This window comes from Pinus tabuliformis, chromosome 1_2 (genome assembly GCF_031772625.1).
Source record: "Pinus tabuliformis cultivar Carrire ecotype Pingquan chromosome 1_2, CPIR1, whole genome shotgun sequence".
NCBI classification, from domain to species: Eukaryota; Viridiplantae; Streptophyta; class Pinopsida; order Pinales; family Pinaceae; genus Pinus; species Pinus tabuliformis.
In genome coordinates this window covers 1,176,692,714-1,176,706,696 of record NC_142298.1, presented here as the reverse complement: position 1 = coordinate 1,176,706,696, position 13,983 = coordinate 1,176,692,714, and the positions used below count along the sequence as shown (strand labels likewise).

The 13,983-nt window shown below is 42.6% G+C and overlaps 1 protein-coding gene across 1 annotated transcript in view; it reads left to right on the top strand.

Moving 5' to 3' along the window:
- Nucleotides 1-10,836: 10,836 nt before the first annotated feature.
- LOC149210423 (serine carboxypeptidase 3-like) overlaps nt 10,837-13,983 on the top strand; it is a 130,509-nt gene continuing 127,362 nt past the window's right edge. Inside the window, exons 1-2 of the mRNA XM_089398959.1 lie at nt 10,837-10,969; nt 11,182-11,219. Coding sequence (XP_089255085.1) covers nt 10,837-10,969; nt 11,182-11,219 — 171 coding nt within the window. The remainder of the gene's footprint in view (nt 10,970-11,181; nt 11,220-13,983) is intronic.

Here is a 13,983-nt window from a genome sequence, read left to right as displayed (position 1 = left end):
TTTTTGAGATAATTCCAACTCAAACGATCATAGGCCCCTTTGTAAAAATCAGCTTTATCATCATTCCTTTCTGCTTCTTCTTTTTTTAGGGAGTTGTATCACTTCTTGAGTTACTCTAAACCTTTGAGAATTTGTCTTCCTTTCTCTACAAATCCCTGTTTGTTCTGGGGAAATTAAGCTAGAGAGAAGGGGTTTTAATATTTTTGCTATCAGAGTGGCTATTATTTTGTATATTACATTACACAAGGCAATTGGGCGAAACCCCTGAGCATTTTCAGAATTAGCATTTTTAGGGATCAGAGTAAAAAAAGTCAAGTTTATAGCTGGCCATACCTTTTGTTTCATGCGGGATTATTCTACTACCTCCAGGATCTCCTTACCCAAAAAGTGCCATCCTACTTGATAAAAATCCACTGTGTATCCATCAGGTCCTGGTGCTTTGCCTTTATTCATGCTCATCACAATTTCTTCTACTTCCTCGATAGTCGCTGCTCTCATCAGGGCCTTGTTCTGCTCTTCTGTTACTATTTTTTGAATTTCCTTGCATATACTCTCTATAGCTGCTGAACGGTCTTTTTGAGGTTCTGTCAGAATTTATTTATGATATTCAACCAGTACTTTCTCGATTCCTTCTTGTTCTATTATCCTTTCCCCTTCTTCATTTTTAATGGAGAAGATCCTATTTCTTTGTCTGTGTTGTATCATAGCTTGGTGAAAGAACTTGGTGTTTCTTTCTCCTTCCCATAGCCAATTGATCCTGGATTTTTATTTCCATAGGATCTCCTCCTGCTTCCTCCACTCTTCAAGTTTACTTATTATGATTCCTTCTTCTTTACATCTTTCCTCTGTTCTTCCTTCTACAATTATTCTTTGTTGTATTTCTTCCATTTCTTTTTCTAGTTTCTGTTTCTCCTCCATTATATTCCCAAACTCTTCTTTATTCCATTTCTTTATCTTCCCCTTCAATTCTTTGAGTTTTAGCTGGAAAGTGTGCATCTTCCCTTTTCCTTGTAATGTACTTTGAGTCCACCATTCCTCTGCTTTTAGCAAAAAGTGTGGGTTCCTGAGCCAAAAGGTCTCAAACCTGAATGGTTTTTTACCCGAATTTTTCTTGATATCTATTTCCAACCTGATCGGCCAATGATCTGAGCCTATAGCATGCATTATTTTTGCTTCTACAAAAACATCTCGGTTCATGATTGGTTCTGATACAAGGAATCTATCTAATCTAGAAGCTATCTGATTTTCCCCCTCTTCGATTGTTCCATGTATAAATACCATTAATTATTGGTATATCCACCAGCCTCTGTTCTGTGATCATCTCATTAAATATTTCCATATACTGATCTGGTCTTCTTATTCCTCCTTTCTTCTCATCTGTGGTTCTAATCATATTAAAGTCTCCTCCTACTATCCAAGGTGTTTCAGGGGAGATCCTTCTAGCAGCTTGCACATTCTTAAGAAAATTTTCTCGTTCTCTTGGTATGTGCAGTCCATAGACTCCTGAAATGAGGATCCTCTCCGTTGATCCTATTATTCTAAACAGACCGGTGAGGATTCTGGGAAGGCTTATCCAGTTTTCAAATATTATCTCCTCAGGGTTCCACATGATTGATAAGCCCCCTGCTGTACCACTCGCATCCTGGCCCATTACTTCATATTGTATTTTTAGTTTTTTAATTATTCCTTCCAGTTGTTGCGTACTGATCTTCGTCTCTTGGATTATCATGATCCCAGGTTTGTCTTTCTTCAACGTCTCTTTTAAATACCTCTGCCTTCCCTTGCTGTTGAGGCCCCTAATATTCCAACCTGTGACTATCATTTAAAACTTCTTGGATGGTTGTTGGTATACCTCTGATAGAGGTATAACCTTACCTGAGTTGACCAAGATTTCTCCTACAGCTTGTATAGTCTCATTTAGTGTTCTTCTACCTCTCTTTCTGCCTCCCTTGCCAGTACTGTCCATTCCCATGCTATGGTTTTCTTGTACCCCTGTTTGGCCTATTTGGTTTTCCAAAGCGCTACCTTTTTTCTCCTTGTACTTTTGGATTGTTTCCTTATATAATTGTTTCTGGGTTTCCGGTATAAATCTCTCATCAAGATTTTTCCATTCCTGTAACAATTTCCTCATGATTCTTTCCTCCTCAGTCCCACTGTCCTTTTGTGGTTCTATCCCTATCTGGGTTTCCTCTGTTGTTATCTCCAAGCTTTCCCCTACCCCTTCTTCGGCCTCCCTAATATGTACTATGTCATTATCTTTTGTCTCTTTAATAATTTCCATTGGCTCATTCTCATTCTCGTCTTCTTCGATCATTTTTCCTGCGTTCTCTTTTTCGTCCTCCTGTAGGGCCTGGAATTTATTTTGACTTTCAATTATAATGGGTTTTGCTTGTGTTTGTATCTTTGTTCCTTCTTTGCCTAATTTTTTCCTCCTATGGATCTCTTGGAAACCCATTTCCCCAACCTCTGCTCTCTCTGCCCTCCTTTGTTCCTCTTCTTGTTTTCTTGAAATTTCCTCTTCTTTGTTTAACGGGCATTGCTTGTAAAGATGCTCATATTCATGGCACCTTCTACACCTGAAAGGTATGTGTTCATAATCCATTGGTTGCTGCCATATCTCATCGTGGTATTCTAGCTCTATATATTCAGGCAATGGCTCTACTATATTCATGTAGATGCACATCCTTGCATAGGACGTGTATTTCCCTCTTTTTGTTGACTCGGCTACTTTGACAAGGTCCCAATTGTATTACTGATCCCTTCGAGAATATCAGGGTCCCAAAATTCCACAGGTAGGCCAAATAATCTGACCCAAATGGGTGCTGCTAGCATTTTCTCATTGTCTGGGTTATATCTTTCTTCCCAATGTCTCATGAACAGGCCGACATTATTCATGAAGTATGGTCCTTCCTCAAATTTTCTTTCCTTATCTTCCAGATTTGCAAATATTACCGTGAAAAACCCTTTCGCTCCTAATTTTAGATCTATATGCCCTTTTGGCTTCCATCTTTGTTGTATCCATTTTACTAGATCCTTTTCTGTTGGCCAAAACCCTACAAACTTACATATCAAAGCATGATCCCTCATATAGCATCTATACTCTTCAAGTTTGTTATTGGGTATTACATACCTTGGTTTCTTCTATGCCCTCAGTAAGCATCGACCTCCTGTCTTGGTTTGCCATTGGTTTCCTAGTACTGGTGCCTCTCTGTTGCTCTCCCTTGGGTTTCTCTGCATTCCACTCCCACTTGCTTCACCTGCCGTTACATTTTTGTAGGAGGGGATCTCTCCCCTCCCCTGCCTGCTTTCCATAGTTTCCTTCAGCTCTGCCTGATATTATTTATCCCTTACCGTGTGTTACATATTTGTTGCTCGCACTTGTTCACAAAGGGTTACCCTTCTGCTTTTCCCCACCACTATCTCTCGTTCTCGTCTGCTTCTGTAAACCCTAAGATGTCAAACCCTTACCTTACCGCCCTTGTTCAACGCTCCATGATCCATCCGTACATTCAGTGGGTCTAGACTAGTAGCATATTAGTTGGCAATGGCCAACCATATTAAAATACACAATGCTTTTCAAGTGTCCTTGTTAAAAAATATGTCCATGATGACTATCATGCAATTGATTGGAATTTAATATATGTAGAACTAGAAGGAGATATCCTAGCATAACCACTTCACATCTTAGATTGGAAAGAGATGTTTCTCTGAAATTGAGTTGTTTCTTAGGTTAAAGTGCAGTGGAAGCACTTTACACGTGAGGATGCAACTTGGGAGATGGAAGACAAAATGCAGGAGGCTTACCCAACATTGTTTCAAAACTAAAGAAAGTGAATCATGCACACTGAGGATGATGTTAAATAAAAAAAGAGGGGAAAGATGTAATACCCTTCTAATTTGGTGATGTTAATGGTTTACTTTAGGTAGACTGAACTATTAGATTGGGTGGTGGAGAAGCCATGTTTGGTTGAAATATAATGTGAACAATATATTTGTGATAATGATAAATAAGTTTTTATTAATAAATAAAATATGGGAACTATTTTGGAATGAAACACTATTATGAAACCAGCTCACAAAAATATAGAAAAGAGAGATCAACACCTTCAAAATAAGCCTCTTTGAGGGGGCAACCTCCTTTACATTACACAAATGAATAGTTCTTGGATGATACAAATGGAAAAACCTCCTTTCTATATATAGGAGTCTAAGGGGTCACAATATAATCAAAGCTGACATAACAATAATAATATAACGGCACAACAATAACAATAGTGGGCTTCTATGGGGCGCAATAATAACAATATGGGGACAATAGGGGCACACAAATAACAATAAGGGATACAATGACAATAGTAATGGGGGAATCACTAGTATTATAGGGACATAACATGACCCTCTCCTTCAAAACAATGTTGTCTTAAACACATGAGTAGTTCTGGATGCTTCTATATTAAATATTCATCCTCCAATGTGGTATCTTCAGCAGGTAAGTTCTTCCACTTGACGAGATACTCTGAAATTGATCGATTTTGTAGTTGTCGAGTTCTTATTTCTGTGACTGCTTCAGGTTCCAATATGATTTTTCCTTCCTTGTCAAGTTCTGGAAATATTGTTTGAACTTGGAGCTTGTCACCAATAACCTTATTTAAGCATGAAACATGGAAAACTGGGTGCACTCAGGAAGCTATAGGAAGCTCCAATTTGTATGCAATAGTACCAATATTTTGCAACACCTTGTACGAACCATAATACTTTTGATAATTTATTATCCTTCTTAGCTTGCTTGAGGGACATTTTTTTATATGGTTGTAGCCGTAGAAATACCCAGTCACCTACATCAAAACTTCTTTCGCTGCGATGTTGATTTGCCTATTGTTTCATTCTATTATGTGCCAAAGTTAGGTTATACATTAACAGTTGGAGAACTTGTTGTTGATGCTCGATGTGATCTTCCACTGCTTGAACCTTAGAATTTGATCTTAAATATGATTTGATGGATGGGGTGTGATATCCATAAACTGCCATAAATGGGGTCATTTTTGTTGTAGTATGGAAGGAAGTGTTATACCACCATTTAGCTAGAGGTAATGATTTGAACCATTGTGTCTATTTATCAGATACAAAGCAACGAAGATATCCTTCCAAACATTTGTTTACTATCTCAGTTTGCCCATCAGATTGAGGATGATAAGATGAGCTATGAGATAACTGAGTACCAAGACAAGAAAATAATTATGTCCAAAAAGTTCCATTAAAAATGGGATCTTTGTCGCTTACAATAATCTTTCAGTTTCCATGTAGCTTTTGAATTGTTTCCATAAATGTAGTAGAAACTGTACTAGCTTTAAATGGATGAGATAATGCACAAAAGTGTGCATACTTGGTAAGTCTGTCAACTACCCCCATGATAACACTCTTTCCTTCTGACTTGGGTAAACCTATGATAAAATCCATTGAACCCTCCTCCTAACATTGACTTGGAATGGATCAACATTGTAATAGAATTGGGGCCTTAATTGTTTCAACTTTATTTTGTTGGAAAACCAAACATTCTGCCACAAATTCTTGAATATCAGATTTAAGGCCATCCCAAAAAAAATCCTTCTTAATCCTGTGGTAAGTTTTTAAAAATCCCGAGTGCCCTCCTAAGGGAGAGTCGTGCAATTCCATAAGAATATTTTGTTTTAGTTGGGAATTCTGACATAGGTATAAGTGATCTTTGTACCATAACGAATCATTTTTCCAGCTAAATGTATCAGATGTACTGGGATCTTCTTGTAACTTTTGAATGAGTTCCCACACTTCTTCGTCATTCTTCCATCCATCGCTTGCTTCGTTTATCCAATCTGGTTGGATAATGGAAATGGCACAAAGCAATGCTTCCACATCCTCATCCTTTCTTGAGAGTGCATATGCCACAACATTTTGCTTCCATTTTTTGTAGATGATTTCAAAGTCATAACTGGTGAGCTCCAGTATTGTAGCAATAATGCTACAACTCCTGGGGCTTCCTGTCTCTCATTTTATCAACCCGGTAGTTCGTACAAACTTGGAAGCGACGGTGCTATATACACAAGTACTAGCTCTTGTCGCAGCTGTCACTTGGTCAGCTGGCACAAGTCCGCTAGGGCTCAAGCCAACTTCTATAGGCTCTCAGAAGAAGCTTGCTAAATGATGGACGAAAGCTATTCTCAAAGGAAATCTAATTCTCTTGACAAAAAAGAACTGAAAGCAAATCAAAGCATGTAAACCTAGGAAACCCTAATTTGACTAGTCTAACCTCTATGATGCAAAGAATGTGAATGAAACTTCTACCAATGCTGTCATTACCTCTAATAAGTGAAAATGCATAAATCTAAGCTGCTTGCATCTTAAAAGACATGTTTTTGTATTTTTTCTTTAACTGGATGGAATGATTGTGATTGTGTGCTTATTAGGGTTTGGTTGTGCAGATGTGATGCAGAAGGAAGGAAAGCGTGGGAAAGGTTGGGGAGGCTAGGAGAGGTTCCCAGGGATCCTTAGCATCCGTCCACAGAGGTTCCTCACATTCAGAAGCTCAACAACCGAGTGAGTGGCCTCCTACAGGATGTCTGCAGGGGATCCTACAGGAAACTCAGAGGTTTCTACAGGAAGTCTACAAATTGCTACAGGATGACCTACCGTGGGTGTTTGAAGTGATGGAGGAGTGATGGAATGGTAGGGGGAGATATGTAAGGTAGGGATAAGGCTGGTGATGGCTCAGAAGTGGAGGAATAGGATGGGGAATGAGTGTAGGGAGTAGGTTGGAAGATAGAGGGCTATGTCAACGAAAGGGCTAGAGAATGAAGTTACGTGAGGAGTGGAGGAATTTAGGAGATAACAGAGCAGAGCAGAGGTCGAGGATGTGGTTGCATGCGTGATCAAGATGGAGGACGAGGTAATGGAACGAGGGAGAGCAGTGTAAATGAAACAAATGCTTATGACTGTCACCAAGACGAAAATGCATGAACCTAGACTACCTGTGCTATGAACTCAATGAACAGCAATCCAAAACGTGAAGAGGAATGTGCATGAAGCTGTGATGAAGGTGTGTGGTGCAGGTGTGAATTACATGGAAGCATCTAACATAACCGTGACTGTGTTACAGCAATCATAAAGTAAATAAATGCGTATTTTTGGTGGTTGGTTATGGACTGCACCCCAATCCCTAACAGAGATGGCAATGAGCCTTAACAACCTTTTTGCTGGAGCTCCAATGATTTATAACTATCCTCCTATCGAACTTAAGCAACTGAAAGCAAATCACCATAAACTAGTCCTATCTAAGCTCATGAAAAAGACTAAGTTAACAAACTGTAAACTCGAATTGCATGTGAAAATAAAAACTCAAAGTGCTGAAACGAAATGCAAACACATTACAACACTGAGGAGATCTATTGCTCTCAGGTTGGGCCCTAACCTGAGAGCTATAGCTCCTTGAGAAAACTCAGAACTAGATCAAAATCTGCCTTCTTTATTCATAATCTGATGTCATGCCAAATTGGCTTACAAAAAGGAACAAAAACTGAGCTGTGCTCCAAAATTACAATAGTAATGCGAAAATTTCAACAACCTATCAAAGGCTACGGCCTTTATACTTATGCAAAACAATGATCCAACAAGTGTCCTTGATTTTAGGAGCTCGGCTGTCCAACTAGAGTTTAACTGTTGATCCTGTAGGACAGTCATAACTACTGTTCCTGTAGAACAGTTATAACTGTTGTTCCTGTAGAACAGCTGGCTGCTTCTAAGCTCGGAGGGGAGATGGATTGGAGCTCAGAGTTCTTGGTGGGAATCATGAGGAATGTCCCCAAGACCGTGGACATCCTCTCCTAAAAACCAGCAGTGCCACCTCATTGTCTCCTTGTCTCCTTTTTCATTGTCTTTTTCTCCCTTTTAATGCAAAAAACCTGAAAGCATCATGCATTAGTCACGTAGATAATATGTCTACCCTTCTTCCTACAAACAACACGAACAAACTAATAAATGCATGCATAAGCAATAAAAGATGAATGGTTTGAGCAAGTAGAATAGGCCAAAATGAGCCCAAATTGTACCAAAATTGGGGCTCATCATCACCCCCCAGCTGAACCATTTGCTCATCCTTGAGCAACCTTGCTCCTGCTCCTTATCCTTGGCCGAGGACTCGGGATCGGAACAGGCTCTTTCTTTCCCGCTTTTGATGGCCCTGCCTTCTCTGCCCCTGGTGGTGACGAGGGTGGCGCTTCTTCTCCCTTTTTCATTTCCTTGAGTCGGGCTTCAGAAGGCGACTGGCTTATTTTTCGCATCCAAGAAGTGACTTTTGGGCTTCCCTTCTCGGGGGTGGCCTGTGTTTTAGAGGGAGTTCTTGTACTGGGGGAAGTAGGAACACTCCCTAAAGTGGTTTGGCTGCTGGGAGGAGGCTGCGACTTATCTGTTTTCATTCTCGGACTTCTCCTGGCTTCGGAAGGTAGAGGGATCTCCCTCTCTCTCTTTTCTTTTGGTTTTGCAGGTGTGCTGAGGGCGGCCAGTGCAGCTTCCGCCTCCTTCTCGAGAAGACCAACCTTCTCTCCCTTGCTTTTTACTTTCCCGGCGCTCCTTGTGGAAGGCCCTTCCCTTTCTATTTTCGGGCTTCCTGTAGAAGACCCTACTTTATCCACTTTTGGCCCTCCTGTAGAAGACCCTTTCTTTACGAGCTGTGGGCTTCCTGTAGAAGACCCGGTTTCGACCACTACCGGGCTTCCTGTAGAAGACCCCTTCTCTGTTTTTGGGCTTCCTGTAGAAGCCTTCGTCTGCTTTCCTGTAGACGTTGTTCTTGGGCTTCCTGTAGAAGCCTGCTTTTGTTTTCCTGTAGGGACTGCTTCCGGGCTTCCTGTAGAAGCCTGCTTTTGTTTTCCTGTAGAGACTGCTTCCGGGCTTCCTGTAGAAGCCTGTTCTTGTGTTCCTACAGATGCAACTGTCACCACCTTTTCTTGCTTGGCTGCATGGATTTTGCTTTTGGCTTTGGCTGCAGGAGCTGACGAGGTGCTTGGGCTGACGGGGACCACCTCAGTTTTGACTGTCCTACTTCTCGACCTCTTTTCTCTTGCTGACAGGATGGGGGTGTCCTCTTTTGCTCTGTCATCCTTTCCCTCCTCCTTCTCCTTTCGTTCTTTCTTCTGTGTTGGAGTCGGGATCTTTTGGCTTTTCCCTTTCTTACTCTCGGCTACTGGTTCTTCTTCCTCACTGCTAGAGGACCCCATTTCTTCAATCAACATCTTTACGTCCCCTTCTCTCGTTAAATTTCTAAATGACTCCCATGAGAGGGGGACCTTATATGAGTGGAGAGCATCCTCCACAAGAAGCTTGATCAGCCCATGGTGTGTGACTTGATCTGGTATGCCATCTTTGAGCTTTGTAGTGCACTCCATCAAGGACTGTAGCAAAAAGTAAGGAATGCTCAGTCTCTGTTCTGCAGGAAGATCAATCCGGTGTCTTAGTTCATTGAGTAGCCTGAAGTGATATGCATACACGATGCTGTAACGAACCTCACAGGTGATATATTTCATGATTTGCAAGCTGACTTCGTTCCATGGTGGCGACAAGCTTGTCCTTCTCACCCCATTTTTATCCTTCGTGAATTCTTCTTCAGGTGGGAAGAACTCCTTCTTGGCTTGCTGGCTTAGCTTTCGCTCTTCTTTATCCCACGGAAGACCCATAGGAAGCTCAGTGATTCTACTGATAGACTGCGAGGTGATCTTGAGGCTTAGGCCTATGAAATTGACTGTGGCCAGCACCTTGGATTTTGGCCTCATGGCCTGCAAGAATTCCTCGGCCACTTCCTCATCGTAACCCTGCAGCTTATCACAAAAAGGCATCCATTGTGCTCTGGTGAAGAGCTCTACCACTGCCGGGTTTCTCCTTAGTGTAGTTGAATCAGTGGGCTCTCGCCTGATAAACCCACCCGGCATGATGAACACGGTGGTTTTGACCAAAGGTGGCAAATGCAAAGGAAATTCGGTCTTATAGACAGAGCATGCAATGAGTTCACAAAACACAGTCTAATTATACTGCTATCCTGTAGAAGCGATAGTATAGGCACAACAATCCAATATTTTTATGACCAGACTGTGAATAATGACCTTGCCACCTTTGAAAGCCAATTGCGGAAGGAGTTTCAGGGTTACCTTTTTTCTGCCACCTTTCCTTACGTGAGGAATTCACCTTCCTGTAGAACTGCGTTCCTGTAGAGACTGCTTCCTGTAGGACTGCGTTCCTGTAGAAACTGTTCCTGTAGGAGCAGTGCGCAAACTTCGGGGAGGACTGTAGTTGGCCAGCGGTCGAGATGTGTTTCACCGGTGTTCTGGAAGCCGAAAGCTTGGCGTATCAACGTGCCGAGGAAATCAGAAGAGCCACTCGAGTTTTGAAGTGGAGGTTGATGAATACATGCGCATAATCTAGCCGATTAGATTTTGAATCGGCGCAGCTCGTGGCGCGGGGGGTGAGCTGTCCCCACCGGACCGTTGGGCGACATCACCCATCATTCGCCTGCATATTCACTCGCTGCCACATTCATTCCTACAGATCTGCCGCTGCCCTTTTCGGTTAAACTCGTTTCTCGGTTGACGGGACTATCTTCACGTGCGTGCTGCGTGTTTTCTTTCTCGTGGCTGCCACCCGATCATCCGACTATACCATAACTAGCCGACGTGGCCAGTCAACTGGCCTTACGGCTGCTCAACCATTCATTTCTATGCCATGCAAAACAAATCAAAGTAAAATTCATGCGATTTGATGGAAGGAAGGGTTTAGACGCTTACCTGCGTGGCTGCACACGATTTTTCCAGCTTTTCGATGATGGTGAGCGGATCTACCTGCTGCATGCGCACTTACACAGACCCCGAGGCTCATGGTTACAGGCTGCTGACGATGGAGGGGTGTTGTGGTTGCATGCGCCCGCGTTACATTGGAGATGGCGGTGTTGTGAACGGTATCCACTCGAGCAGGTTGAACTGTTACAGGATCCCTGCGAGGGGTCTCGTAACAGTCCTTTCTCCTTGGGTGCATGCTGCACGATGGCAGTTCTGGCTTCTCGATCACGATCCGGAGCTTCTAATGCCTGTGGTATAAGATCTCAGCGTTTGTTTATCTTTGAAAATGGATTTTCCCGTGAGAACTCATTGATCTGCTTTGTTGGTGCAGGGGACTTGGGTGCATGTCGACGAGGATGGTGGAGCAAGGTAACAGCGTCGTGCATGGGCCCAAAAGAGGCTTGCATGCATCCAAACCAACCCGTAGTCATCAGATATGTTCATGAAATGCATTCTGGGCTGTTCTGAGCTTCTACACGAAGTTTCCTGTAGAAATACAGAGCTTCCTGTAGAGAGACAGCTCTTCTTGTAGAAATTTGCACCTTCCTGTAGAAATTTGCACCTTCCTGTAGAAAATCGCACCTTCCTGTAGAAAATCTGCGTCTTCCTGTAGGAGACTCAATCTATAATGAAAGTTCACATACCTTGAAGAACATAGGAATTCTTGGAGGAGGTGCTGGTGAGGTGTCCTGGCTGCATGATAAGGACTTTTGGCCTTGAGTTGAGAGGCTTCCTCTCCTCCATAGAACACCTGCAATCTGCATACAACTTTCACATAAGAAACTTGTTGATCTTGTATTTTTCTTTTTTCTTTTTTTTTCCTTTTTTTGAAAGATAGCAGGGGCACGTCAATGAGGTTTTCACCCCTACCACCTGCCTTGAGCGCCTCAGAGAGGTTTTCACTCAAGGATCTTTATCTCTTTTTTCCATTTTTTTTTTTTTTTTTTTTTTGAAAGATGGCAGGGGCGCCTCAATGAGGTTTTCACCCCTACCACCTGCCTTGGGCGCCTCAGAAAGGTTTTCACCCAAGGATCTTTATTATTGTTATTTTTTTTTTTTAGATTCTTCAGGGTGTGCCCAAAGCAGGGGCAGAACCCTTCTCTATGACCAATACTACCTTCTCCATAGTTTTGATGAACTCTTGTCTTGAGGGAGGCTTCCTGTAGATCTTCAAACGATGCCCATTGACAAGCATGGGGATGGCTTCCTCGTCAATGGTCCGAATAAGAACAGATCCATTGTCATGACATTTTTCCACTGAATATGGCCCGAGCCATCTGGTTCTCAGCTTTTCCTTGAAATCTTTGTATCTGGAATCATACAACAAAGCCCAATCTCCCGGCTGAAATTGCTTGTCATGGAGATGTTGGTCATGCCACACCTTCCTCTGAAGTTGAACCACTTCTGAATGAAGGAGGGCCTGCATGCGGTGCTCATCCAGTCCATTCAGCTGCAATAGCCTTTCTTGTTGTGCATGGCTGAGATCTAGATCCAGCTGAGCTGCCATCCTCAAAGTGTTATACTCAAACTCAATGGACAGCAAAGCTTTCTTCCCATAGACCAGCTCATAAGGTGTGAAGCCGGTGGTGGTCTTCCAAGTGGTGTTGTAAGCCCATGTGGCCTCAACCAGGCGATCTACCTAGTCCTTTCTGCTGCTGCTCACCACCTTGGTCAAGATCCCTTCTAATGCTCTATTGGTGACTTCCACCTGCCCATTTTCTTGAGTATGATAGGGGGTGGAAGTCCTATGCTTGATCTTGTGATGAGCTAGTAGATCTTCGACCATGTTGGAGGTGAACTGGCTCCCTTGATCGGTGACTAGCTCTCTTGGATAGCCAAACTTATAGAAGATTTTTCTCTTAGGAACTCGGCCACTTTTTCTTCTGTTGCTGCTTTGATGGCTTTGGTCTCTGCCCACTTCATCAGGTAGTCATTGCACACAATGATGTAAGACCTTTGCCTTGAAGGAGGGTTGATTGGGCCCACAAAGTCCATACCCCACTTCTCAAATGGCTCAAGAGTCACTTGAGGTTGGAGAGGCATCTCATCCCTTTGGGTCGGTTTCCCCATTCTTTGGCATTGGTCACACTGGCTGACATATCTTCTGACATCTTGATGAAGTGTGGGCCAATAGTAGCCTGCCTGCAGGATCTTGAAGGCAGTTCTCTTTGCTAGAAAATGTCCTCCACAAGGTCCATCATGACAGGTGAGGAGGATGTCAAAGACTTCCTCTTCCCTTACACAACGCCTTAAGATCTGATCGGGGCCAAGCTTGAACAGATTGCCCCCGATCCAGGTAAATGAGGCACTCTTTCTGATGATTCTGCTCTTTTCTCTCGAAGAGAGATGCGGAGGGAACTGTGCTGAAACAAGGTAGTTTGCTATATCAGCAAACCATGGAGAGAGTACTGAGATAGCAAACAGATGCTCATCAGGCATCTGGTCATCCACCGTCCCATCTTCATCTGCAGACAAATCCAATCTAGATAAAAAGTCAGCAACAACATTTTCTCTACCTGGTTTATCAACAATGGTTAGATCAAACTGCTGCAATAAAAGTAACCATCTAATAATACGAGCATTCACATCTGGTTTATTCATCAAATATCTAATAGCAGCATGGTCAGTATGTACAAATGTTTGATATCCAGTGATATAATGACGGAACTTGTTTAGTGCATGGACTACAGCTAAGAACTCTTTCTCGGTTACAGTGTAATTCAGTTCAGCTTTGGTCAAGTTCTTGCTGACGAAGTAAATGGCATATGGAAGTTTTTGCTCAATTTGTCCTAAGGCTGCACCTATGGCTTTGTTCGAGGCATCAGTGTGGATGTGGAAAGGTAGGGCCCAGTTTGGACCTCTCAAGATTGGTGCTGACACCAACTTGTCCTTTAACTCATTCAAACTCTTCTAACAATCGTCAATCCACTTAAACTCCACATCTTTTGCCAATAGGCCAAACAATGGTGAGGCTAACTTGCTGAAGTCCTTAATGAATCTCCTGTAGTATCCTGCTAATCCCAAGAAACTCCTAACATCCCTTACCTTTTGTGGAGGTGGAACCTTCTTGATTAGAGCGATTTTGTTAGGATCCACCTGTAACCCTTGGCGAGAGATGGTATGGCCTAGCACG